General features: G+C 42.2%; 1 protein-coding gene across 5 annotated transcripts in view; it reads right to left on the bottom strand.

Annotated features, from left to right (window-relative positions):
* The window catches only part of PRR5 (proline rich 5), an 85,958-nt gene that overhangs the window by 34,075 nt on the left and 38,609 nt on the right, over positions 1 to 13,274 (bottom strand). For all 5 annotated transcript variants that reach the window (XM_042834982.1, XM_042834981.1, XM_042834983.1 and 2 more), the window contains one exon: positions 6,065 to 6,145. In XM_042834982.1, the coding sequence (XP_042690916.1) occupies positions 6,065 to 6,145 (81 nt within the window). The remainder of the gene's footprint in view (positions 1 to 6,064; positions 6,146 to 13,274) is intronic.

The raw sequence follows: 13,274 nt of genomic DNA, 5'->3' as shown, positions 1-13,274 counted from the left end.
GAGGGAGCTGGCAGAGGTGATTGCCAAGCTGCTTTCCACCATGTAACAGTGTTCCTGGTTAGCTGGAGAGGTACCAGAGGATTGGAGACTTGTCAGTCTGATTCCCATCTACAATAATAGTCATAAGGAAGATCTAGGGAACTACAGGCGTGTCAGCCTGATCATGGCACCAGGTAAGGTTGTGGAGCAGACTGTCTTGAGGGAGATCACATGGCATGTGTGGGACAGATGGGGGCTTAGGCCTAGCCAGCACAGGTTCATGAAGGGCAGGTCCTGCTTGACCAACCTGATCTCCTTCTGTGATGCAGTGACCTGGCTGGTGGAGGAGGGAAAGCCTTTGACACTGTCTCTCTCAGAGAAACCGTCAGGCTTGGACAGATGCACTCTGCTGGGTAAAGAACTGGCTGGAAAGCCGGGCCCAGAGAGTGGTGGTGAATGGAGTTAAATGCAGCTGGTGACCGGTCACGAGTGGTGTTCCCCAGTACTGGGGGAACAGTCAGTGTTGAGGTCTGTCCTGTTCAACATCTTTACCGATGACCTGGATGAGGGCATTCAGAGCCCTCAGTAAGTCCGCAGATGACACCAAGTTGGCAGGAAGTGTCCATCAGCCTGAGGGTAGGAAGACCCTACACAGGGATTTGGACAGGCTGGATTTATGGGCTGAGGCCAACAGGATTGAGGTTCAAGAAAACCAAGTGCCAGGTTCTGCACTTTGGCCACAGCAACCCAGGCAACACTAGAGGTTTGGGGCAGAGTGGCTGAAAGACAGTGTAGGGGAAATGGACCTGGGAATATTGATCAACGCTTGGCTGAACGTGAGCCAGCAGTGTGCCCAGGTGGCCAAGAAGGCCAAAAGGCATCCTGGCTTGTATCAGAAATAGTGTTACTAGCAGGAGCAGGGAGGTGACCATCCCTTTGTACTCAGCCTCAGTGAGGCCACACCTTGAGTACTGCGTTCAGTTTTGGGCCTCTCACTACAAAAAAGTGGTATCAAGTCCCTGGAGCATGTTCAGAAAAGGGCAACAAAGCTGGTGAGGGGAGCACAATCCTTACGAGGAGCGGCTGAGGGAACTGGAATTGTTCAGTCTGCAGAAGAGGAGGCTCAGGGGTAACCTGAGCTCTGTACAACTACCTGAAGGGAGGTTGTGGCCAGCTGAGGGTCAGCCTCTTCTCCCATGTAACTAGTGATAGGACTAGAGGGAATGGTTTCAAGTTGTTCCAGGGAAGATTCACTTTGGACATTAGGAAATACTTCTTCACCGAGAGAATGGTAAGGAGCTGGGAATGGGCTGCCCAGGGAGGTGGTAGAGTCCCATTCCCTGGAGGTGTTCAAGGAATGTTTAGATACCGCACTCAGGGACATGGTTTAGTGGGAAATATTGGTGATATGTGGAAGGTTGGACTGGATGACCTTGGAGGTCTTTTCCAGTCTTGGTGATTTTATGATTCTATGACTGTACGCACTGGACTGCTTCACATTATGCAGCACAGCTACATTAACACCTCTGGTTCAAGGTAGAAAAAACTGACAGCGCAATTAATGCATCTTGCTCTTTGAATCCCTAATAAAACAGACACTTCACACTGCTTAATTAATTTCTAGTGAAATAGTGAGGCCCTCAGGCCACAGCAGAGCACTGCTGTTTGAAGTTTGCAGCACCATATTCATTTCAGAGTTCCACAACGAAACTGGACAGAACACACTGCTTGCTCTTTATTCTTCAATCCTTATTTAAATTCCTTTAAAAAAAATCGATTGGGTTGTCATCTGTCAGAAGTTGGAAAATTCAGATTGCTGAGTAAATTTATCTAGATAAGTGGATGTTATGGTGGAATCTAGGTAAAAATCTGATTAAACCTGTAAGAGATCACTGATCAGATAGAAGACTCGTGCATCTGATTTTGCTGACAGTCATTATGCAGTTTTATGATGCTTGTATATCATTATTATCAGACTTTCATTGCCTGTTTAATGCCTTCATAAATTAATATGATAGCAAAAATGCACATAAAACACACTAAAATAGTTCCTGTCTTTTTTAATCTTCCTGCTGCTGCTTCCTTGGTTCATTTTGAGATTCTCTAGAAACATTACTCAGAATCACAGAATCACCAAGGTTGGAAAAGACTTACAAAATCTTCATCCAGTCCAACCAATTAGCAATAGTTCTCACTAAACCATGTCCCTCAATGCAGTGTACAAACATTCCCTGAACACATCCAGGGTCGGTGACTCCCTGGGCAGCCCATTCCAGTGCCTGATGACTCTTTCAGAGAAGCAGTATTTCCTAATGTCCAGCCTGAATCTCGCCTGGCGCAGCTTGAAGCCATTCCTTCTAGTTGTATCTCTGCTTACAAGAGAGAAGAAACCAACCCCCAGCTCACTGCAACCTCCCTTCAGGAAGTGACAGAGTCCAATAAGGTCTCCTTATTGTAGGTAATTGTACTGAATTTAAAGTCTAAGACAGTATTATACCTGATTTTATCTTTACTAGCAATTAGATTATATGAAGCAAATATAAGGATGTGATCTAACTGGGTTTGAACTTTTGCTACAAAAGAGGAAACAACACTGAAGTGTATTGTGTTTGATCAAAACATTATCTTGAAACTCAAAAAAAGGGAGCTATAATGTGTATTGATCTTAACACAGGATATTGGGCTTCCTCTGCATTTCCCTTACCTTGTTTTTCTTCCTTGGTTTACAAGTGGTGTAAATAAACATTTTGAAATGACATATTGTGACATATGAAATGAAAATGGAAAACGTACCATCATTTCCACTCCACTGCACAAATAAACCAAGATAAATACTAAGTAGTAAGTATATGCATAGAGATTTTTGTTACTTAAACTTTTAATCAATCCCCTACTGAATTATCTAGTAAGAGCTCACAAGAAGTAATGTACAAGACATGCATTGATGAGACTCCTCTTACTGGAGTATCTTCTCTGGTACCTGCATTATGATGCATCTTTATTCAGGTGGTAGGGCAATTTGAAATGAACTGAAATCATACACTGTTTAGGTTTTTTGTTTTGGTTGTTGTTCTTGTTTTGATGTAGGGCTCCTCAGTTCTATCCAACTTCTTACTTAAGGCCACCTTCTAATACCAGAGTAATTACACAACAATGGTGTCAAAAGGCACCGGTATAAATGAGTGGCCAAACGCAGAGCAGTAAGTGATACTGTACTGATTTGTACCCACTGACACTTACTAAGCAACCAGTGCATAAATAATCAGAGTACAAATCCTCTACATGTGTATTCAGGCTAGGAAGCTGTATTTGCCCATGTGCGTGACATATGGTAATGGAACACTGTGACATTCCTGAATCAAAATGAAGGTGCACAAACATCACAGGAATAACGTGCTCAAATATTAACACTTGGTCTGTGGGTCAACTGGGTATTCAAGGTTTAACTATGAAAATACTCCAGAATCTGCTCCAATTAAAGTGTCAAAACAAAAAACTTCCTTTACCATTCAGTAAATGCTGAAAAAGGCTATTGATACTAGGTTATTGATAACTCAAACACTTCCATACAAAAAATTTTGCTCCACGGAAGTAATGGTGATGTGTTTCATTTTATTAATGTACTTCTTGGGAAAATACATCTAAAACAATCTTAAGGCAAACAAGGACTTGTCCCACTTCTGAGGTCATATTTATAAACCAGATATTTTTACACTGAATACTAATATTAACCAAAATAAAATATTTTGAATTAAATATCAAGAGTAGTAACCCAGATTTTTTTGTATGTGTGAAGTTGGTCTCAACCAAAAGTTGGTTTGAGCTGAATTTAATTGAAGAGAAAGGTTTGAGTTGCAAATAGTCAGGAGGTTCCACAAAGTTAATGACTATGATCAGCAGTAAAATGAAGAAACTAGCAGGAATGCAGATTCAAGAAAGAGGCCACATCTGGACGTGTACACAAACAGGCTCAAAAAATATCACCACCATGCTTTCTTCTTTAGACAGAGCTTTCTGTACTCTTAGTCCATTTGCTGTTTTCTCATCTTAGAATTCTGTGTGAATGAACTGCATGCAGGACACACACTGAGAAGCTTCACCAAGAAGTCCAAGCAGTCAATAAGAGAAAGGGTGGAATTTGGCAATGAATTAGAAGGATGTTCAGGCCAAGTAGAAGGTGAGAGGGAACGACCTCTAGGCTGGGGCTCCTTTGAGTAACCTGCCCTTACTTTCCAGGCTGTAAGGGGAAAGTCATACATTTCCTGAACATGATTCTCATTTGGAGCTTGATTTGATTAGTGGGAATCAAATACCTGTAGCAGGGACACAACTATGTGAACCAGCCTCAAAAGCCATGCTGCAGCCCATCACACATTCACTCACATAACAAGTGATGCTGCTGATGTCTTGTTTATGACAGCGCCTTTCTAGATCGATCTAGATTTCATAATATTTGGTCCATCAGTTCAGGTGTGAGTCACCAGACATTATTCCTCCCAGAACAGAGCAAAACTGAATGATCAGCCATGATGACAATGCAGCAGCATTATTCTTACACTAACAAAGGAAACAGGCCTATCATGCAGCATCATAATCCATCACTAGCTGGAAAAAAAATCAGTCTGTAGTCAGTTTGCCTCTTCTGCTGCCTCAGATGTTGCAATTAAACACAGCTGTACCAGCAAGTATCATCGTTGTGCAGGGCTTACACCCAGGTGAATGAATGCAAAATCCGGGTGCTGTTTACCAGATAGCAGCAATTTTACTTCTGTTTATTGGTCCATACAAGATTATACTTGTATCCTCAGAGGATAATTTCCTTTTCCTCTTCTGTTCCTTACCAGCAGACAAGCATCCCGAGGCAAGTGCAATGGACCAGGAAATCTCAGCCCAGAACAACCATTTTCTGTCATTCAGATGAAGCTGGAGAATCCTAGCTTCACTTACAGTAATGATCAACCATTATTCCAGTAACCAACTCAAAATGATTGATGGATCATGCTAACTGACAGCCATCCTAGAAAATCTATTCTTTGCGTGTCATTTTCTCCCCAGAGAAATAAGAAATAACTGAAGAATAAGTTTATTTTAATTTTAAAAAGACAAAGAAAGAGGAAAAAAGAGAGAGCTCATTGGCCAAATGTAATCTGCCTGGACTTCTCTGAAGATATTCCCACAATTATCCTGACTGGACCAGCATTTTCTGGATATTCTATGGATGTTGTCACACTGTGGTGCCCAGACAGAGCAGGAATAATTATTAAATGATAGGGAGTCGTTGAGGATTTATCTGAAGACAGAGAGGGAATGCAATAAGCTGTCTGTCTTTTGTAAATGTGGCTTGTTTTTCCCTTGCTTATTCTTCAAAGCACCGGGACAAGCTTTGAAAAGGAAATGTGCTACTTGCCCTTGTCAGTGAGACAGTTTAGTAAATAATCACAGATGCTGTAAATCCATGTTGTCAGCTTATGTCTTGATAGATTTTTCTTTGTAACAAAAACTTAAATGACTAAAATGATAGGATTTTCACCTTCACTTTTCTTCATGTAAAAAAAAAAACCAAAAAAAAAAACAACCAAAACCAAAAACAGAACAAAAAAACAAAAAACCCAACAACCTACAACATTATATGCCTCACCGGTCTATATTTAGTCTACTGAAACAGCATCAGCACAGCATGACGGAGAAACAGGAACCTTAAATTGTGTTACTAAGGTCACTCTGCTGACAAGACAGCTTTATAACATCTAGAGCACATTCAGTTCACACAGAAGGAGCAGCTAGATGGAAGGGACTCCCAGGCACAATGTCTTTCCTTGCTCTGTTGCACCTGAGCACTTGAAGGCTTTATATCATACATGCATGCAAAGGAAGCACTTCAGAGACAGGCTTAGCATCAGTGGAAAGGATGGCATATTTGCAGTGGTATAGAGCTGCACTGCTATGTGTTCAGGATGGGATCCTGTTTTTCCTTCCTTATTTTCAAACCAACATATCAAGAAAGATGATACTCCAACTGCAAGTCCTAGCAAACCGTACTGCGCATGCCAGCTAATGACACCTTGAGTAGAGCTGAGTCACCTACCTGACTCCTTCATTGAGGTTGTAAAGTTCATGATCGGGGAGACCCTTACGCTGGAACACAGCTATTACTCCATTGTGGATACTGAAAGAGAACAGGAGGAGTCATTAGCACCAGATCACATTTTAGAAAGGTATCGCTTCTACTGTGCGGCAAATATCTCTTCCCAGACACCACAGTACCACTCTTAAAAGTAACAGGTGACTGCTGGTTGTACCTCAGATCCCTTAAAATGAATTATACTCTAGAAAACAAATGACATTTTTGAAAAGCATCTCTTTCTGATTTTTGCAATTTCACAATTTTCATAGTTACGCACCTGAAATCAATAACCTCAGAAAATTTATCCTCATATACTCCAGGTACTTCTGTATAATTTTAAGCATATTTTTGCCTATATTTTATGGGCTCACTACAGAGATAATTTACAACTTTGCTATGACATCAGTTTGATCTTTCAAGCATTGCTGGCATCTCACTTATGATTACTTGATTTCTTTACTAACAAACCAGTGTTTGTCAAGTCTGGACACTGGACCTGAAGCTCAATTCATAAATAAAGCATCAATTTATTAGAACAGGGTTACTGGAATCTCAAAAATAATTAGTTCTTTAAAAAGTATAAAAGGCAGAAACACTACACAATTATGAATTTTAAGGCAATTTCATCAATCTCTCATTCATTTTCAATAAAGGGGCAACACTTACAACACAACAGTAGCGATTACAAAACACGGTTTTCTGTTTCTCAAAAATTTGTGCTCTTGCTCCATCTAAAGAAAAACCAAGGCTGCATAAAAAGAACAACAGGTGGAAAGTTTCTGAGACAGACAACAAGAAACAAAACGACGTGCTAACCATCTGTCCTACAGCAATGCTTCCTTTTCATTTTCATTGATGTATGTAACTGTCCTGAAGCAGATGTTTCTTAGTGGTGATGATTTTCTTCTGCAATCAGCCACAAGTGAAACTATGATTAAGAGCGACAGAATTCTCTAGCTCAACAGAAAGCCACATTTCCAGCACAGTCTGTAAGTGGAGCACATGGCCACCATCCCCACAAATGCTAAAATGCTGAATGACAAACCGCTGAAAAGTGTTGCACGTTCTACAAAGCAATCCACATGCTTGGCAGAGATGCTTACCAAACCCATGAATTTAACAAGACCGCACCTCAAAAGGTTGCTAAAATGAGTTCAAGTGCTTCAGGATGAAGCCCTGAAATGCTCCTGAAACACACAGAATGCACTTAGGGTGATGACACATCAGTCTAAATCTCTGAGGTGAAGTCTGAGGGCAAAGGTAAAGAAATGCTAGTGAAAGGTGAGACCAAACCTGTTCCAGTACTAGCAGAAGGAAGGTAGAAGTCTCCTTCCTTCCCCATCCCAATTCCATCTTTTACAGCTTCACAGCAGACTTCATCTTTGATTCCTAAAGAAAAGAAGACTGATACAGTCTTCCTATCTGTTAGCTAATCCCTGATCTTGTAGATGCTTGGTGATTTTTGCCACATTTAAGCATGGAGCTAAAATCCTCAAAGGACTACAGGGCTTTTAGATTTCAGCTGGGAAGGAAGGACCACCTTCAAGCAACCCCACTAAGGTTGAGTACAGCCTTTACTTGACAGGCACACAGATTTGTCCAGCCAGGAGGTATGAGGATTTGGGACTGCCCTATCTAGTGACAAAGAGCTGAAATGAGTTCTGCTCATAAGGTCTACACAGACAACCTGATTCCCACTGGCAGAGGATCTCAGGAGGATTTCCAGGTGCATTCAACAACATCCTGCAAGGCCAAGGCATCACTGCAGTGTCACAGCAAAGCTTGGTATTTGCTGCTTAGAAGGAAATGCAGAGGGTATGTGGGAATTGCAGGGACCCACATCAAACCTCCTCAGGTCCACAGTAAAACAAAGCCCTTGTAATACTTGCTGGAAGCAGAGGAGTGAGCTGGCAGATAGAACTGCAGACCCAACAACATCAAACAGCAAAGAGAAGCTCAGTTGCATTCATCTGTGAGTAAAGGACATTAAAAGTGGCAGCTGAAGGATATGACACACTGGGAAGAAACGCACAAGCAGGTCCAAATAGGAACTGCTATCATCTTCTCTCTCTTGGTGCTAAGCACTCCCACACACACAGTGGTCATCCCTTCCCCCCATGCATTTATGTGCACATAGACATACATGATAATCTAACCCAGTTTATTTTGGCTGGCTCAAGCAATCACATTCCATTTACGACTATTTGAAAATTGGCAGCTAAATGTCTACAGTATACAGCGAGGTGACTTGGGTATTTTAATATTATGAGTAATATGTGAAGTACAATGAATGTAGTGAATAAAACAAGCAGCCTTCACACGCTCTTCTGATTCGGAAATGAACTTTGCAGTGTTCCTGCCATCCTTCTGCAGGGAGGAATGACTAAACCTCTCTCCTAGAAGCCAGTATGCTCTCGCTTTCTTTCTGGTGCTTTTCTAAATGAGGGGGAGGTTTTCTCTTTCCAGCCTAGCAGGTCCATCATAATCCCTCAAAGAAATAACACAGAACAAGGTTTTTTAATGAGAACTATGAGTTGCAAGCACCTATAAACATCCTAGTGATGACATTTCCATCTGCCTGGGATCCTTCTTGAAGTGAGGGATGGCTGTTTAACCCACAGGACAAGTCTTGGCCCTGCCTTCCCATCTCAGCCAGCAGTGCATTCATGCAGGATGCTGGGATGCAGTTACAGTCACACCACTACGGTCTGCCGCTCAATGTTTGCTCAGCAGAATGCAGAGGAGTCAGAAAAATAGGAATGCTACTGATGGCGTAAGTTGGTGTCAGAGTAATAAAAAGCTAGCATAAATCCTCTTAGTAAACATAAGCTAATGAAAAAAAACCCCAGCAAATCCAACTGTGCTTAAAGTAATGCTATGGTTTCCTTAATGAGTGATTGTTTAAAAGGGTTTAGTCAGATCAGTACAATCTTTTGGTGAAAAGAAAGCCTGAGCTGCTGCTTACACACAAGAGTTCTGCTAGATGCTTAAGGTGGGTGGATCACTTGTGCCTGCAACCAACCTCCATTGAGGTTTAAGTCATGATGTACATAATTAAACTTACATTTTAATGGTTACACTAAATTGGAAATGCTTTGTAAACTGCCTTCTTAACTCTTTTACATCATGAAAGTTAATAATGGGTGTACTCATGCACTGATATTACTGTGAACACCTTCCCTGGAGCTGCTGTGCCTGTAAATGTGTGCTCAAGGTAAAGAAGAAAGCAGAACAGAAGACAAAACAGAGCTGAAAAGAAACCAAAAATGAGTCTGTTCCCGAGGTACCCACACTTGGTAATAAATAAGGCTGTAATCTCTAATCAAGACAAGACCCCATATGATTTTAAGCCCAGGGTTATGAATGTTTCTGCTTTGCTGTATTGACATGTTTTACATATAACTCCTCCTGGTCCTGCATTACTGTGCTTTCTCCTGTTTAAGGAAATGAGCAGTTTCTAGCAGAACCCCATCAGTATCTTCTGGTAGAGAAGGGGACTGGAAGGCTCTGTGCACCCGAGCAGTAAGCATCTGAAACATGCCTCCATATTGCAAAAGAACACAAATCTTGGGGTTATGGGATTATTGCACTTTTTGAGAGTAGAGTATTAATTCGCATGCCAGCTCCTCAACTAGCAGGACTTGGGGCAAACTGCTGTGGCTGTGTTATTTGACATGTGCTATTTAATATGGATTGGTGTTCATGCACTAAGACACATTTTGCAAATGCCTTTCCATACAAACACAAGCCATGGGCCATTCTTGGTGTGAAGATGATGGCTGGTATCCACAAGAAGAAGTCATTTTGAGAAACCAGCAGTGGAGCAGGAGGAAGCCTGGGAGGAGGCATGAGCCAGTGGGTGGGCAGGGAAGAGGTGAGTACCCACAGTAGGCTCAGCCCAAGAGTGGAAATTTGGATGAGACAACTGTGGAGATCACTGTTGAGTAGAAAATGAAAGTCTACAAAAACTTCAGAGCGTTGCAGAGTTGTCAGTTTTATCCAGTATTTCAGTCTTGAAAAGAAGAAAGTAAGAACAACAAAAAATGTTTTGATAATGTTCTTTTTTTGCCTTTAGAATTAAGACAAAATGCTAGATCACTCCAGTAGTTGCCACAGTTACAGCTGATTGCCAAAAGGTAACTACAGTTGAGAAGGCTCTCACAGCTGCAAAAATCAACCCAGAACACTAAGAAATTTCAGCTCCTTGGAGAGATCACTCATTACAGATTTGCCTGACCCTGCAGAGAAGGCAGCAGTGGCTACAGCTGCAGCACACAGCCCTGGCTTCACCGCTGTTTACATTAGCATGGAGGGATATAGAAAATGTCAATCTCTTTGTGTAAAGCACTGAGTTTGACACTCGCTGTTGACACTCCCAACCACCCTAATAGTACAAGTGCCAAGGCAGGGAGGGTGGGGCTTATTTTTCTGACTTTTACCTGATAGAAAGCCTTTGCCAATGCAGCTCACTATCACCAACACACGCACTTCACTTGAGTCACCAGCTGAGCACCCAAACACCACTGCCTTCTGCCTCACTGCCCCATTACTCCAGCCCCAAAATACCCCTGACATTTTTAAGAATCCAAAAAGGAAGAAGTGCAATGATCAAAACACTGTTTTCTGTCTCCCATAACAACCTCATAAGTGAACTTGAGAAGTGTGAGATAGATGAGTGGACAGTGAGGTGGACTGAGAACAAGCTAACCAACATAGCTCAAAGGGTTGAAGTCAGTAGTGCAGTCTGTTTGGAGGCCTGTGGCAAGCAGTGGCAAGCAGGGGTAGGTACTGGGCCTGGTCTTCTTCAGTGTCTTCATCAATGACCTGGATGAAGGGATAGAATGCACGCTCTGCAGGTCTGCTGATCATGAATCTGGAATGAGTGGCAGACACACCAGAAGGCTGTGCTTCTATTCACTGAGACCTGGACAGGCAGGAGAATTGGGTGCAGAGGAATTTGGTGAGGTTCAACAAGAGCTAGTGTAGAGTCTAGACCTCAGGAGGAGTAACTTGCTGCGTGATATGGTTTAGTGCTAGTGGTGGCAATGGTGATGAGGAGACGGTTGGACTGGATGATCTTATAGGTCGTTTCCAACCTTGTGATTCTTGTGATTCTTGTAACTGCATGCATCCTAACTGGCTAGGAACAGACCTGCTGGAAAGAAGCTCTGCAGAGAAGGACCTGGGTGTGCTGGTGGACAAGAGGTTGACCATGAGCCAGCAGTGGTGCGTTGTGGCTAAGAAGGCCAATGGTATCCTAATATGCATTAAAAAGAGTGTGACCAGCAAGTCAAGGGAGGTGATCTTTTCCTTCTACTCTACCCTGATGAGGCTACATCTGAAATGCTGTGTCCAGGTTTGGGCTCCCCAGTTCAACAAAGATAGGGAATTTTGAGAGAGAGTCCCACGGAGGGTCACAAAGAACACTAGGAGTCTAGAGCATCTGCCTTATGAGGAAAGGCTGAGAGCCCTGGGACTGTTCAGTCTGGAGGAGACTGAGATCTTACCAATATTTATAAATATCTAAACTGTGGGAGTCAAATGGATGGGCCAGGTTCTATTTAGCAATGCCCAGCAAAAGAATAAAGGGCAATGGACACAAACTGGACCACAGGAAGTTCCATCTGAACTTGAGGAAAAAATTCTTTACTTTGAGGGTGACAGAGCACACTTCTCAGAGAGGTCACAGTCTCCTTCTCTGGAGATATTCAAAACAGAGGGGATGGACTAAATGATCTCCAGCCCCTACAATTCTGTGATTCTTTGACTCTATCAGATCAGAAGCAGTTTGCCTGCAGAGCTGAGAAACAACTGCAAAATCCGACTGCCTGTTTGGTCCAACCAGATCACAGTCCCAGGTTGGGACCGCCTAGCAAAGCATGTGGTGTGGCCCAACATTTTACTTGTGCAAAGCACACAGGTGATTTTTGTTCTCTAAAGCATTCATTACTGTCATATGCAAGCAGTGTGTGTAAAAATATCACTGTATTTTTTATTCAGGGTCTGCAAATTTCTTTAGGTGAAATTGGTGAATGTAAACAACATCACATAAATAATCACTCTTTGCTAGCACCAGAGAGTTAAATGCAATGTTTTTGAAAGGGAATAAATGACTGAGGGCTCCTTTTCCTTTGGACAGTATTCCAAATAGCTAATTTGCAATGATGAACCTGATACAATTCTTTGAGGACAACCCCTGCTCCAGAAGATAGACTCATTTTTCTGAATTAGCTTAATTCAACCTGGACAATCCCACTTTCAGAATAGCTTCAGTCCAGCTGGAACTCCACAGGCTTTGTCCTTGTCAAAGTAACATTGCAGCTGCTAGTTCACTGATGTTTCTCAAATTTCTAGCCAAGGTAAAGCAATCTGCAAAGAGGGATAGGCTGTAATTATGCACTGCATCACACAACTGAAAGTAAGCTGGTCTGTGAAACTGTCTTCAAAGAGTTTTGGAGACATTAGTTCCCCAACTTCACCAACTCTAAATACTACTTTGACTTATGAAGAAGTTGAGAAAGACAGGTGAAGTGACTTCCCTGAGGTGTACCAAGATTTCATATTTTATGGAGTGTAAGATTATGGAAACTCTTCCGATCATACCTGCATTCAAACAAGTACAGATGAGTCTGGAGAGCTCTGGGAAGCAGCTCCCACCACCAGTTCCTAGAGCAGCAGTCAAGGCTCGGCATGCTGCACTAGTGTGATGGTGGTATGGCCAAGTGGGAAGTCCCCTGCCCCCTTCCCCACCCTGCAGCTTGCCTCTGGCTCTCACCCATGTAAGTAAGTGCTCTCCAGAGGACTCCCACTGAAGGGAGAGGAAAAAGAAGCCAGTCCTCCTCACACAGGCATGAATATCTCACAATATTTCTAAATAAATACTAAATACTGGAAGAAGGAAATTTTCCCCGTAGAAATAGTAGATATATATGAATGCATCTATTACCATACAAACTGTATCTATTGAATATGGAATAGGTCTGGAATGTTTTCTCCACTAGAGAAGCCTCACTATGATCCGGAAAAAAAAAAAAACCACTCATGTTTAAGTAGGAGATGAAATATGGTTCCTGTGACTGTAAAAATTACTTTACAAGAAGTTACTGCACACATTACAACCCTATAAAAATTACCCCAAACCATAAAACTCTGATTCTGCATGTCTGCTTGG

Source organism: Centrocercus urophasianus, unplaced genomic scaffold (genome assembly GCF_019232065.1).
Source record: "Centrocercus urophasianus isolate 14NV4802_14NV808 unplaced genomic scaffold, USGS_Curo_1.0 seq_5, whole genome shotgun sequence".
In the NCBI taxonomy this organism is placed as follows: Eukaryota; Metazoa; Chordata; class Aves; order Galliformes; family Phasianidae; genus Centrocercus; species Centrocercus urophasianus.
The sequence above is the reverse complement of the archived record's forward strand: the minus strand, read 5'-3'. Positions and strand labels throughout refer to the sequence as shown.